The sequence below is a fragment of the Suricata suricatta genome, chromosome 2, assembly GCF_006229205.1.
Source record: "Suricata suricatta isolate VVHF042 chromosome 2, meerkat_22Aug2017_6uvM2_HiC, whole genome shotgun sequence".
NCBI lineage: Eukaryota > Metazoa > Chordata > Mammalia > Carnivora > Herpestidae > Suricata > Suricata suricatta.
Genome location: NC_043701.1, coordinates 2,355,653 through 2,370,383, shown reverse-complemented (window position 1 = coordinate 2,370,383; position 14,731 = coordinate 2,355,653). Strand labels below are relative to the sequence as shown.

General features: G+C 53.3%; 1 protein-coding gene across 1 annotated transcript in view; it reads left to right on the top strand.

The window, feature by feature from the left end:
• The window catches only part of RBM33 (RNA binding motif protein 33), a 99,919-nt gene that overhangs the window by 27,115 nt on the left and 58,073 nt on the right, over window positions 1–14,731 (top strand). Inside the window, exons 7-9 of the mRNA XM_029954274.1 lie at window positions 4,067–4,238; window positions 9,300–9,508; window positions 12,694–12,988. Coding sequence (XP_029810134.1) covers window positions 4,067–4,238; window positions 9,300–9,508; window positions 12,694–12,988 — 676 coding nt within the window. The remainder of the gene's footprint in view (window positions 1–4,066; window positions 4,239–9,299; window positions 9,509–12,693; window positions 12,989–14,731) is intronic.

Below are 14,731 nucleotides of genomic sequence, written 5' to 3'. Positions count from 1 at the left end.
GGGCTCCCCTCAGAGGGAGGCTGAGGGGCCGCAGTGTCATCTGCGTGTATTTGGAATTAGTCTCCAAGATTTGTTCGTTGGTTTTCTTGAATGTTAAGTCAGCCTTGTGCCTCTGGCTCTGGCGGTGCCCCTCACTTGGTTGTGATATATTTTCCTTTTTCTGTTTCTGGATTCGGTGTGCTTTAATTTTTGTAAGGAATTTTGTGTCTGTATTTTTGAAGGATATTGGTCTGTAATTTTCTTATGATTTTTGCACAGTTTGCTCCATCTGTCCAGCTTGTCAGTTACCACTATTTGTAGAATTAGAATTTGTATTCAATTTGTCTTTGTATATCCTGGTATAATAATTATTCTCGCTCAACTATTCTGTAAGCATTAAGCTTTTGGAAAGTGTTTTTAAACAGTGTTCTGTATACTTTTCTTTGACGCCTCCCTACCCCTGCATTTCAGAGAACTACCTGCTTTTCCCCCTCAGGTTTGGGATAGAATACTGAATTATCTTTCAAAGCACTGAGACATCACGGGTTCATTTCAGAATTAGCTAAAGAGGGTCGCCTGGGTGACTCGGTCGAGTGTCCGACTTCAGGTCAGGTTCATGGGTTCGAGCCCCGCATCAGGCTCTGTGCTGGCAGCTAGCTCCAGAGCCTGGAGCCTGCTTCCGGTTCTGTGTATCTCTTGTCTCTCTGACCCTCCCCTGCTCACACACTCTCTCTCTCAGAAAAAAAAAGAATTAGCTGGAGAGCTTAAAACATATGCAGGTCTGGGTCTCGCCGGAATTGGACTTCCCAGTTCTTTGTGTGTGCAGCTGACCCTTGAACAATGCTGGGGTCAGGGCTCTGGTCCCACCCAGCTGAAAATCTGCATGTGACCGTTATGTTTGACTCCCCCAGAACTTAGCTCCCAAGAGCCTCCTGGTGACCAGGATCCTTACTGAGAGCAGAAGTTGTCCGTTAGCACGGATTTTGTATGTTCTGTGTGTCATATCCTACGCTCTCAGGACGAAGTGAGCCGGAGGGGAGAAACGTTACTAGGGAGATCGTAGGGAGCGGCCCCTGCGTCGCCCAGTTGGTTAAGCGCCCGACTCTGGCTCTCCACTCAGGTCTGCATCTCCAGGTTGCGAGGTCAAGCCTCGCGTTGGGACAGCGTGGAACCTATTTAAAAAAATTGATAAGGAAAATACATTTATAGTACTGTATTTATCCAACAGAATTCACATATACGTGGATCTGTGCATTTTCTACCTGTGTCATTCAATGGTGAGCTGAATGTGATCAGATTCTGACCTGACTGTAAGAGCTTTCACGGTGGTTTTCGTGTGTGCCTCTCCCAAGAGTCACAGTTGTGGCTTTCAGGTTTGCAGCATAATTAAGCAGCTAAAATTAAAGTTTTGAGTATTTTTGGCAGAGCCTAATAAGGAGACCACACACACGTATTTAACTTCTTACCCAATAAAATTTTAGGATAATTTGATTGTCCCCAGCACCACTCTTCACAGCAACTTGAAGTGCCGAGAAAGCATTTTGGCAGATAGGTTATTTCATTGTGTAAATCATATGGCTACAAGAGATGATCTTTTCCTCCTCTCCTCCCCTCTCCCTGCCCCGCCCCTCCCAGTGTTCAGGGTAAGAGGCCGGAGCCGGAGCCTGAAGGCGGAAGTCCGGCTTAGTGGAGGCTGCCAGTGGGGCGGTCTCACCCGTGTGTGGTCGTGACGTAGTTACGGGGTCCGAACTGGCCACTTGCTCCATGAGCCTGCATCCTAGGAGTCCCGCCCTGTGCTGTCCTGCTGTAGCCCTGCCTTCCCTCCGTCTCCAACTACTGGCTCCCAGTACAGTGCTTTCTCTCAGGGACCGTCCTGCGGACGGACGCATTGCCGTGTGTCGTGCCCAGTGTCTCCCGCACCCCAGGCGGGAGTCGAGAGCTCCTTCCTTGCTAGTGCTCAGGAGTGTGGCCGTTCACTTACTGTGGATGCGGTCTTGGTGATCCAGAAGAGGGCTGGAGCTACTTTCCCACAGGTTTTACGTGAACCTAGGTGATCATTTCTCTTGCATAAATATCTGGGAATGCAGTATGCCGGGTCATAGACTGGATTTGTTGGTGGGTTGTAGGATTTGTTTCAAAGAAAGAATTTTCAACTCATCCTTGTTCTCTTTAGATTTCTTAGGTGGAGATCTGGCTGCAGAATATATATAGTTCCAGTATTGTCATGTTTTATGTTAAACTTAAACTTGCTGGAAGGGTTTGAACTGAATTCTTGGTTGAATTAGAAACGACTGTTGTAGTAAATAGAACCTTTGCTTTCTTGGTGGCGATTTACTTTATTGCTTTATTTTGTTTCCTGCTCTGTGGCCGTAAGTGTGGTCTGTGGACCAGCCTGTTAGCTTCATGCGGAGCATGTTAGAGATGCAGAGTCTCAGGCCCCACCTGTGGTCCTGCGGCGTCACAGTCTACATTGCAGCGGGATTCCCGCTGATGGATCTAAACATGACATTTGACGCGCTGCTCTGAAGCACGTGGACATGTGGGGGGAGTACTGTGTCAGAGGGTTTGCCCTCGGGAGCGCGGTGCCGCCCAGACCCAGCTGGGCCCTTGGTGCGCGGTACTCGTTGGTTTCGGATACTCATTGAGGCAAGAATAATATCAAGTATCAAACTGACAAAATGCCAAGATTCTGGTGCTGCACATTTTCGTGCTGTACTGAGTGTCAGAGTCTGAGAGGTGGGGCCACCGTTCTTAGGCTTAAAATCTAGTTTGCATTCATCATTGTGTCTCACGCATTTGAACTCCTAAGGATGTGTAGAGACTTGAAGTACTTACAGCCATGAGCACGTGCATTTGTAGTTGATCTTTTGTCACAGAAAATGTTGGGAGAAGAATAGAAGACCATTGTATTTTTGGTTTTATGTTAAATTTTCTCTTGTGCCCTTTTTTTTTTTTTTTTTCATTTTATTTGGTTTTGAGAGACAGAGAGAGTGTGAACAGGGGAGGGGCAGAGAGAGCGAGACACTGAATCAGAAGCAGTATCTAGGCTCCGAGCTAGCTGTCAGCACAGAGCCTGATGCGGGGCTCGAACTCACAAACCGTGAGATAGTGACCTGAGCCAAAGTTGGACGCTTAACCAACTGAGCCACCACCCAGGCGCCCCCCCAAATTCTGTTTTCTTATGTTTGCTAAAAATATTTAAGTGAACCTGACACTCAGTAAGTACCTATCTTACTCTCTCCCAGTAGGTTGTTGAGACTTGGTAAAAGGTCAAAAGTGATCCGGAGCGTAAAAGGAACATTCAGGATAAAGAATTGCTGATGACAATTACTTGTAGTCGGAACTAGATGAGGCAGTGTTTTTGTGGGAATACTGAGATACAAGCTGGAGTTAGTGTGACGAAACAAACAAAGCTCCTTGGGCGCAGTGATCCAGGCCGGAGGCGGCCACGCCCCAACCTGAGGGCAGATCGAGGCACGGGGTGAGAGCGCAGGGGGACGACTGGGGGGGGGTGGCTGGAGAAAGCCAGCAGCTGGGCAACAGGGTTGGGAGTCACAGCACAGGGGTCCGGAGTCACTGGACACGTCAGGCCTGCGTGACAGGGCAGGGGTGGGTTCTCATGGAGGGGAAGGTGTGCAGTGGGTGCGTGCTGATAACGCTGGCTCCAGGGTTGGTTTAATGAACACTTTGGATTTTGCTGGCGTCTGGGGCAGACTCGAGGCCAGCAGGGACTTTGAAGTTCCTGTGTTTTCTGTCCGCAGTAGAAGTAATGAGACATAGGGTTCGTATGTTATTTACAGGCAGGAATGTTATACAAGCATGGCCTAGACCTACTCTCTTGCGTATTGTGCAGTTCCTGGCCAGCGCTGGGCAGGTGGCTTGGGGATGGCACAGGGCCCTTGGACCCCATTTGAGATCAGTTATTCCTCATCTTGGTTTGGGGTTTCCCGGGACTTGTGATGGTGCGTTTTGCAGCGTCTTTACATCTTAAATAGAAGTATGTGTTTATATATGTTCCTTCTTCAATACCTAATTCAAAAGAATGTGAACTCAGTCTCCCTTTTTGTTTTGTGTGTCTGCACTGTAGGGAGGAATGGAAACTTTGGAACTACAGAAGGACATAAAAGAAGAATCAGATGAGGAAGATGATGATGATGAAGAATCTGGACGATTGCGTTTCAAAACTGAAAGGAAAGAAGGAACAATTATTAGGCTCTCAGATGTAACTAGAGAGAGAAGGAACATTCCAGAAACTTTGGGTAACTTTTTTTACCTGTGTCCCATCCTTCTTCACTCCCATTTTGATTTCTTCCATAGTACTATTATGATTAATGAAATAAGTTAAAAAAATTTTACTTTATAGATTATTCTGCGTGGCCCTCTGAGAGTGGATGGTCTGTGTGAGGTTAGACAGTGCTGTAAAAGTCATTGTACAAAAATGACTGATTTCTGGATTAAAAATGTTTGAATAAAATATTTGATTGCTAATTTTTTTAATAGCTTTTCTTTTGGAGTCGATGGCCTAGACCTACTCTCATGCGTATTGTGCAGTTCCTGGCCAGCGCTGGGCAGGTGGCTTGGGGATGGCACAGGGCCCTTGGACCCCACTTGAGACGCACGAAGTCCCCAGGGCTAATTCTGGACCAGACGGTCTGTAGTTTGTGCCTGTTGGTGTCATTATAACCGTCTCTGTTGTGTTTTCTTCTCCTATCTGCCGTGCCTCTCAGTGTTCCATGAGTTACTTGTGTAGACGTAACCAGTTGGACAGTCATTCTGAGCAAGCCCTGCTTTTAAAGACCTACAGAGGCCTTTGCGGGTCAGCAGAGCCCGTCAGTGTTGACCCCACCCCGCCTGGCAACAGTTTTTCCCAGTGTCCATTGCAGAAGATAAAGCAGTGGTTCTCAGACTTGAGCAAGCACAGAATCACCTAGAAGGCTTGTTAAAGTGCAGATTCCTAGACCTACTCCCGGCTCTTCTGATTCAGTAGGTTTTAGGTGCTGCCCAAGAACGTTGCATTTCTGCCGAGTTCCCGGGTGCCGCTGTGCCCGCTGTTCTGGAACCCGGACTCTGAGAACCCCTGGGACTTTGTGCCGAATTCCAGGAGGGTGGGAGGGCGCAAGGACAGTGGGCTCCCTTGCTTCTGGTGTTGGTCCAAATAAAAAATCAAGAAAGTAACCCTCACATACTACGTTTATTAATTCTAAGCCATTATTAGCCATTTTAGTTGGAAACACGAGCGTGTGTCCATAAGCGGCAGGAGTGAGTTGTGCACGAGGACCCCGGTGTGCAGGCGCAGCGCGGTGGGCAAGCCGGCTTCCCGCATCACCTCCCTGAGGGAGCTTTACGGGCAGCTTGCTAGCCTCGCATTCTCTCCTCCTTTCCCCTCCGAGTTCTCCTCCTCTACCTTTTGGCCCAGGAGTCCCCTGGCCTTTTATCTAGTTATGCTATACAGTTGCCAGTTTGTCTGACGCAGGACAACATTTTCTAAGAAAGAGGGTCTGAAGTTGGCCGTGGGTAGGAGAGGAGGCAGAAGGCTTCAGGCAGGAGGAGGGGAGAGAAACGCCGAGTGCCCGGCGGCAGGAGGAGCTGGCGACATGCCGTCCTGGAGCAGGCCTCCCAGGCGCGGGCTGCGGAGAGGGGGTGCCCCTGGCTGGGCGCCGGAGGGCAGTAGGCGACACCTCGCTAGGGAGTGGTGGCGTGTGGGGTGATTCGTCCCTTTCCTGCGGCCACCGGCCCTGTGGTGGCTGCGGCTTCGCTCCCGGGGGTGGGGAACTAATGTATGAAACTGGCGGGGCCCCTGCAAGTTCTAAGGGGGTGGAGTCGCGTGACGGAGCCCCGGAGGGGCCTCGCCCCTGTCGGCTGGTGTGGGGGCGCCCCTGCCCCGAACCTCAGTGCCTCGGCCAAGGTCATGTCTCTGGGCATTGTACCTGCCCAAGCACTGACCTCACGCTTCGAGGTGCCCAGCCTGCTTGTGCTCCCGCTCTGTGTTGCTTTCATTCCTGTGTCTCAGGACCTTTGCCTCGTTCTGCTGTTTTCAGGGTCGTTTGTACTTCTGAGAGAAGGGGCCGGAAGGGGTTAAGCGGTAGGCGAGCTGGAGACTTGAAGCACAGGGGGTGAGGGCCTGGAGGCCTTAGGGGGCAGAGGGGCTGTAGGTGTAATCAGTTTGGCCATTGACCGATTCTTTTAAACATGAAGAGGTAAGGTTTAGGTATGGTTGTGCAAATTTGGCCAGGTACTGAGGTAGGTGAAGATGGTGCTTAAATGCTCCGTACTTGTGAGCCCTGCATACGAAAGCCTGGTGTTTGAAACACGAGCTTTCTGCCAACTCAGGCTTAGTCCCAGTACAAACAGGATTTGTCTGTCCACGTAAAGATTGGTTTTCTAAAACGGTGAGCTCCCTGGTTACCTTGCCCCCCTCCTCCAACAAAAGGTTAATTTTATATGTAAGAAAATATTGATAAAGAGAAGCTGCTACAGTATTTCGTAAACTAGACATTTGTGTTTGTCTGTGTGCCCCTGGTGGTAGAAACACTAGGTTCAGGTTCTGCGTAGAAATACATTGATTTGACTGTGTCCTGCTCTTCTCCCGCTCTTTGTAATGGAGTTAAAATATATTGCCACCAGAGTCCAAATGTCATCTCATATGACATGTTTCTTGACAAATGAAGTCTTTTAACATTTTGAATACAAACAGATTATTTTGGGAGTGTAATTGGTTAATGTTGAGAACACTCCACCCTTTAAGTGGAAGAATGAGACCGTGCTCGGGCACCCCCGCTCCTGACCCTGTGGGCCTCCCCGTGGGCAGCGGGTGCCCGCTAGAACCTAGCGGGGTGTGGCTCTCCCTCAGTCTTCCCTGTATTCAGACAGGCAGTGCCGGCCACGACCGGGAAAGACTGTGGGTTCACGCCCTTAACTGGGGAAGATCGTGGGTTCGTGAGTGTGACAGTCCGGCAGCTGCAGATCCTGGCACACAGTCCTCGGTGTGGATGTGGGGGCCAGGGGGCGTTTTGGGCTTTCCTGTAGGTTAAGATCTCAAGTAAGGAGCTCAGCCAGCCTTCCGGAAACTAAATCTTTCAGAAAATGTGACTGCTGCTCAGTTTCCCCGAGGGTGGCACAGAGCCACATGCTTAGCGGATAGATGGCCTCGTGACGGCAGAGGATGCTGTAGGCTGTGAGGGCTTCACTTGCTCGCAAAAGCCAGCCAAGCAGGGTTTCTAGAACATACGTACGTCAGGGAGTGATGTGTTTTGAATAGAAACGTCCAAACCATCTCTAGGCAGTGAGCGGCCGTGACTGGTCCTCCTAAAGTCTCGGCCCAAAAGTTCAGGGCAGCCGGGGCCGGCCGGGCCCTGGGAGGTGGGCCTGAGGTTCTCTCCGGGAGCAGGACTGCAGGACGTGAAGGACCGCGTGTATTTTAGCTCGGCCTGTTGTTATCCATTAATCTAGGAGTAGGCATCTGGATTTCACAGTGTCCTAAGTCTCACCGACACATGTAATGTGTTAAATTACATTTTATTTGCTTTAGCCTAAAAACCATATGTCCACATAAAATGTTCTCTTGAAATAAAGGCCTTAGTTAATTTTGTTTATGGCAGAGGATCTGTGGGAAGAGTATTTTCATCTAATAAACAGCGGTAAGGCGTGGCCCTCAGTTCACACGGTGGTTCTGCATCACAAGCAAGGGTTTCACAGACTTCTTCATTCATGTTGCCTTGTAAAAAAAATTCAGACTCTTTTATTTCCATTTCGTCAAATAAGCTGGGTATTCTACAAATATTGTCTCATTATGTGTGAGTCCAAATATTATAAAATTAATTTGTATGCAGATGTTTTTCCCAAGCATGTTTTAGGACAATGCAGTGTAAAACTTTGTTACATTGAGCTATACCTCTGCTTTAGAATATGGACATAGTTCAGAAAACACTTACGAGGAAATTAACATTTCAGTTGAAGTTACAAATGTAATTTCCATCCTGTCATATTTTGGTGACCTTTTGTGACAGCTTGTCTCAATTGGAGGGAAGCATTTTTACTTGCTGATTAAAGATGTCATTTGAAACCATTTTATTACTGGGGATAGTGAAATTAATCTTGACACTTAGAACCACTAGAAAAATAATTGCTGATTCACCGCATAAAATGTGTATGTGAACCAATCATGTAGTCAAGATTAGAATAAAAGTCTGTGCTTGTTAAGAAGAGATTAAATTTTCTTTTGAATGGGGTCTGGATTTACTTGAAGGGGAGGGGAAGGCCATAGAAACAATATCAAGGAAATGAGATGTGGCTTAGAGATTTTGGAAGAGTTTGGAGATGATTGTGGAATTCAAGGTAGGAGCTGAAACTGGTGATGTTAACATTCGCCCTTCACTCTGGAAGAGGGTGTAAGTCACCGCATCCCTCGGGATTCAGCGAACCCTTTAGAAGGTATACATTTGTTAGTGGGAGATCCCACCATTTACACAGTATTTTAAAATAAAGGAGCTGTGTTTGAGTAAGTCAGCTTTTCTCTTAGGGATTTAGTAAAAGGTGCCGAGTGAGGTTTCGTAGGGCCAGAGTCCACGTCTGTATATCCGCAGAGCAGGGGGTCAGAAAGGTGAGGGTCTGCCGGAGCCCGCCAGCTGTTTGCATTAAGGAGTTTCTTTCTTCTGTGACATTGCTCTCATTTGATACAGCTTCCCTGTCAGACTGCGTGGATGTAAACCTTTTCCCACAGAGGAAAGCTCTTTTTAAACGTTCAGAAATGATCATGTTAAATGAGTTTTCCACTGTATGAAATTAATCATTTGATTTCAGAGTGATGTCATTAATAGTTTCGTTTAAATCGGAACAAAGAGGAACTCCTTGTGTTTATTTATTTGTTCTCTATCTTGAGTCCGTGTGCCACGGTGCATTCATAATACCCAGACTGGTCTCACTAAGAAGTGGTGCTGTGCGGGCCTGGGAGCCCAGGTCCTCCCCGGCGCGGTCTGCCGTCCCTGAAAGAGAAAGCGTCGCAGCAGTTTGAGGGTTAAATCGAACTTCAGGCCCTGCTATTTAGTTTCCCTCTGCGGTTTTGTCGTTTTAAGCGAAAAGACTTGGACTTTGCAGGGGCCCCTGGTCTCTTACTCCCCGGGAAAAGCATGTCTTCATTGAACGGGTGTCTCTCCCGGGCAGCGTGGCTGCAGCCCGCTCGCCGCCAGCGGAGTGCCCTGTGGCCATGGGCGACTCTCGCCGTCCCCAGGTTTCACTGCCCCACGTAGCTTTCCTGTTTCCTCCCTCTGTATCGAGTTGAGGCTGTTTGACGATTTCTAACATGTGTGCATCTTTTCAAATAGAGCTTTCAGCCGAAGCCAAGGCCGCGTTGCTTGAATTCGAAGAAAGAGAGCGACAGCATAAGCAGGGGCGCTATGGTCCGAGGCGGGGAGGAAGGCGAGGAGGCTCTGTAGTGTGTCGTGCGATGGGAGACCAGAGGAGAGAGAGCGGTGAGCGCGCAAGGATAAAAGACCACAGACCTGCCCTGCTCCCGACGCAGCCTCCTGGCGCGGTAACTTGTTTTCTTGTGATAGCCCGACCCTTGGGGAAGATGAAAATGTGCCTTTCCGGGTCTTGTACTGTGTGTATCACCTAGTCTGAAATTAAAGTTTAACCATAGGGGTGGCAGCTAGGGTGTCTTTATGACGCCTCATCTGTGGCCCTGCTAATGCCATGTGCAAGGCCTTACGAGGAAGGAAGAGGCTTGTGTCCTCCAGTGTCAGGAGGCCTCCCAGAGTGTCCCCGTGTGCCGCTCAGCACGGGGACTGTGCCACGTGGGGAGGCCAGGGACCCCTGCTTCTTTTATAGAAACAGCTTTTCCTTTTACCCCGTTTCCCGTAGGTTTCCCCAAAATTGTAGCAAATTCTCTTAGAGTAACTGTCATGTGCTGTCCATAACCATATACTTGTAATTTCAGCTAAATTTGAATTTCCTGTGCGTTTCAAAGAGGAGATATTGCAGAGGCCAAAAAATAAAAAAAAGAATTAAAGTGATTTTCCCATTCTTTTAGTGAGCATTAGGATTTTTTGGCTCCTTCCTTCAGAGGCCAATCTCCAAGGACAAATTTGTTTAATACAAATATGTGTCTGCTGTGTCTACCACAGGTCCCTCCTACATTTTATCTGAATTTAGGAGAAAGCCACATTTTGCCTCCGTGTAGAAATGTTAAGTGTTTGCATGCATTTGTTTGTGAAATGTAACAAGTTAGAAGGTAACTTCCTGAGTTGCCAGGAGAATTTGGGTTCTGCCGTCCAGGGAGGGGACGGGTAGTGGGGTGATGACAGCGTAAGGAAGTGGATGATGTTCACGCCTGCTGTTTTGTTCTTAAGCTTCTCAAATCCAAGGCTGGACCTTGACTTCTGATTCATCCCTGCCCCATATCCTCAGCCCCAGCCTCTACTTGCCGTATATCTGGCAGCTGGTCCAGGGATTTTGGCCTCCTTGGGGGAGAGGGGAGCAGCCACACGGAGGCTAGTTTTCATGGAACCGGGTCTCTGTGGTCCTGGAGACGCAGCTTCGCGTCCACGGGGAGGACGTGTGCCTGGCCAGCGTCCCTCGTCCTTCAGAGGGGCCGGAGCGCGCGGGTCTGGGAGTGCTGGCACATGGCTGGCCGCGTGGGGGGCCACCCGCACCCCTGCCGGGTCTCTGTGACTGAAGAGAGTTCTGGAGCTCGCTGTGAGCAGGACTGGGCCTGTGGCTTACCCCGCGAGGCCTGACGGCCCTCTGGGCTGTCGCTCCAGGCTCACGGTCACATTGCCTGGTCACAGTGAGGTGACGTCCCCGTTCACTGGGAAGACCAGAGCTGCTAGGGATGAACTTGACCTCGCTCCCACCTGTGTCTGTCCTCCAGCCCTGGGCGCCCTTGACCCCGCTCACTCTGCACCCCAGAGCTGTCCGTCTGGACCCCAGAGCTGTGGGAAGAACGTGTCAAAGATTTTCTCATGGCTTTGTGTCGGTCCATCTTCTCCTAGGTCGGTCCCCTGCCGCCTGGACCCTGCTCTGCTCACTCCCTGACTGTGCCCTCAGAGCCACTGCCGCCCCTGTGCCGCCTTCTTCCTGTGCCCGGGCACCGTGGGTGTCTCCTGCCAGCTCCTCCTCCTCTGTGAGGGGCGCCAGAGGTGTGGGCTGTGCTCTCTCTCCTCTCCCCCTGCAGCTGCCCCCTTGTCTGCCTCCTTGGGTCAGAGCTCTCTCAGGCCAGTGGCATCCTTCCTGCCACGTGCCTTCTCTGTGCGCACCCGAGTCTCCAGCCTTCCCCTCTGGCGCTTGGGCTGCCCAGGGCCCCCCGCCCCCCCACGGGCGCCTCCCAGGCTCCCACTTCCAGCTGACCGAAGCCCCCCCATCTCCACATTCCTTCCTGGTCTCGAGTGAAGGAGCCTGCGCAGTGCCCAGCCTCCCTGCAGCTCAGATCTGACTCACGGGAGTGTCTGTCCATCAGCACGCTCCCCATGGGGATTTGGTGGGGACTCGGTCCCGACTCACAGTGCAGGGGTGCGCATCGCACCTGGTGGAGGCAGGGGAGGGAGCATGCTGGGTTCCGGGAGCACGGAGAACTGTGGGCGCAACTAGGCCTGGAATCTCTGGAAGAGCCCTCCCTGAGGCCACGGCCGTGTACGTTTTGGTTTTGGAATCCCCCCCATTCCTCTGAAATGTGCCTTCCCTACTGCTCGGCAGACCCTGGCCTCTCCTTGCATTCAGCTCCTGCTGTGGCCTGCTGAGTGGTCTGTCTTCTCTGTCCTCTTCCGCATCTGTCCCACGTCCACCATCCCTGTCCGTGACTCCTCAGCCTGCACGCCGCCACGTGTGGAACTGGTGTTCACGACCTCCACGGTGTGGTGTTGTGGCCGGGGCGCAGCCCCGTCGGTGGTGGTGAGCTTGGTGTGGCCAGGGCGGCCCGGTGCTCAGGGGCAGGACCGTGGACTCGCTTGTCTGAATCCACTTCCAGCCCTGCTGCTTACCAGCTGCTTGGAAAGAGGGCAGCAGCGGGATCCACCCGACGGTGCCCTCGGGAATTGGCCGCTTACTCCATATGCTGGTGGGCATAGAGGACGTGGGGTCGGCCTGGCGCTCAGCGGCCGCTGGCCTGGGCGCTAGGTGCCTCCTCTCATGACTGTTGGGTGGAATCCCCACACTGTCCTTGATTGCCTGTTTTCACACCCCTGCCTCCCCTCCCATCTTGTTTCCCTCAGCCCCCTGCCCAGCGCCCTCTCTCCCTCCTTCCTTTCCGGGGTGGGTGCCACCTTCTTAGCCCTCTCCTGCCCCACAGGGGACTTGGGCTCTCGCTAGGCCCGCGTTCTCCCTGAGGACAACCTCGTTTCTCGCACAGTGGCTCACACATGCCCCCGTCTGTCCCCCTCGGATCTGCGGGGGCGGGAGCAGGGACAGGAGCAGGACTGGCTGAGGGGGGTCCTCTTTGTGCAGCGCGGTGCTCGCCCCACTGGCCAGTGTTAGTGGCTGGTCCGGAAATCCACGAGAGTCCCTGTGAGGCCGCTGTCCCCTCACCCCTGTGTGCCCCGGATGCACCCCCGCAGTGGGCGGCAGGCCTCCTGGGCCTGCGCGGCACAGCCTGGCCCTGCCACTTCCTACCCACTGGGAGCCAGAAACCTCTCTGGAGCTCGTGGGCATCGTAGGGCAGTAGCCTTCTTTTACTTATCTTCTAAGTGGTGATTTCTTTGGATTTGTTTTTTTGGTGGTTTTCAGACGCACTCTCCAAGATTAATCCCTCCCGCACAGCCTCAGCCGCCGCCTCCGCCGCCGCCGCCGCCGCAGCAGCAGCCCATCAGGAGCCTTTTCCAGCAGCAGCCGCTGCAGCCCCTGCTGCCCCTGCAGCCACCGCAGCACCCGCAGCACGCCCCGGCTCCCCAGGGCGCGCACGTGCCGCCCCAGATGGAGGCCCCGCGCCTGATGATCACCCCGCCCCCCGTGACCCCGCAGCAGCCCAAGAACATCCACATAAACCCCCACTTCAAGGGGGCGGTGGTGACGCCCGTGCAAGGTACGTGTCCCCTCCCCTGCTCCTGGGACGCGGCCGCGTCGTTCTCTCGAAGGCTGTGAGGCGAGCCGGCCCTGTGGGCCTCACTCGTTTGCTCAGACACCTGCACCGCGTACTGTGCGGTTCAGTGGGCGGTTCTGGGCGGCTCCCGGATTTCCAGGGCAGCAGAGGCAGCCGTGGAAATGCCCGAGCTGGCGTGCCCCTTGGCTGCCCGGCGGGCCTGGTGTACCTCGGGCGTCCTTCGTGAGCGCATGGCCTCGAACCTTACTGTCGAGGACACGCGTTCCTGGGGCTGGGAGACAGACACGGAGCACATCTTCACGCCTCTGTCCGGCACACACGGCCCTGTCTCTGGCCTCCGAGACCTCCCGCTAGGAGACCCCGAGGAAGCGGTGCGGCCGTGATCCTGCTTCCCGGCAGAGACGCCGTAAGCAGTGACCGTAACGGGAGGAGCGTTTCGTGGCGTGGGAGAGGCCGGAGGTGGGGCAGCGCCAGGGCCTGGGGCGGCTCTAGCTGGTGTGACGTGGGGGGCTGCGTCGCAGCGCCTAGGGGTGAGGGAGGTCCTCTGTGATGTCCCTGTTTCAAGGGTGGCATTGTGTATAACGGGTGAAAGGAGGGGGAGTTGCGTCTGGGACAGAGTGACGTGGTGAGGGGGAGGGTCGCGTAAGGAGGGGCTGTTCAGCGACCGCGGAAATGTGGGTCACTGATGACAGCCAGGTCTTGGATGTGGCTGAGGTGGGATGGAGGCCAGCAGCCAGGGACCCAGGAGACCGGGTGCAGGAAGCGTCGTCTCTGCCCAGACTGGAGACCGGCGCTGGAGGCCATGGGGAGGGGACTGGGGACGGGCAGCAGCGGGTGGCGCATCCGGTGGTGCGGCCCCACACTGGGCTCTGAAACAGCGCTGACGGCCACGAAGGACCCCAGTTCCCTGCAGGAAGAAGGCGGCCCTGTCTTTGGGAGCCTTTTGTTTCCCTGAGAGGCCACCATGCCTTGTGCTGATGCTGTCCCTGGAATCCCAAAGTTCCAGAAGTGGGGGAGAAGCCCCAGATAGGACTTGACGTGTGGGAGGAGGCCATGGGCCTGGAGGCGCTTTGGAATTGTGCCGTGCCCTTGGAGTGACATCTGTGATGGTGGCAGTGACAGGCTGGCCTTGGGCATGGGGTCCGTGTGATGGGGGGCTGCCCTTGTTGTACACGCCAGGGAGGCAGAGTCCCAGCGCGTCCCTGACCCCCGACCGACCCTCCTGCTGCCCCCACCTCTTACAGGAGTTTCTCTTTGGCCTCCGCCCGCCTTCTGCGCCCTCAAGGCCCCCAACCTCAGTGGCCCCTGTGCCTCGCATGCTGCCTGTGTCTCTCCAGCTGCTGGGCCCGTGTGAGGGCAGAGGGCGGCCCTTTCCCCAGTGGCTTCCCTGGGCAGACGGCTGCCGTCAGCCTGGCCTGTCAGAGTGACCGTCCTGAGACCGGCATCTGTAATCGTATTTCTTGTATGAACCGGACGCAAAACTGGCATTTGGTCAGGTGCACAGGTTTTCTTGCGCCCAGCAAACATCGCTGGGATCCGGAGTGCAGGGCGGGAAAGCTCTAAGGAACCCCCAGGATGTTGTCCGGATAGGAACATAGCGTGCCGCGCCACCAGTCCCGGACGGCCAGAGTGCAGCCCTCGGGCCCCAGAGCTGCGATTCGGCGCATAGAAGGTCGGCTTTCTGACAGTGACCTCTGAACTCTTACAATGAGTTTTCCACGTGAG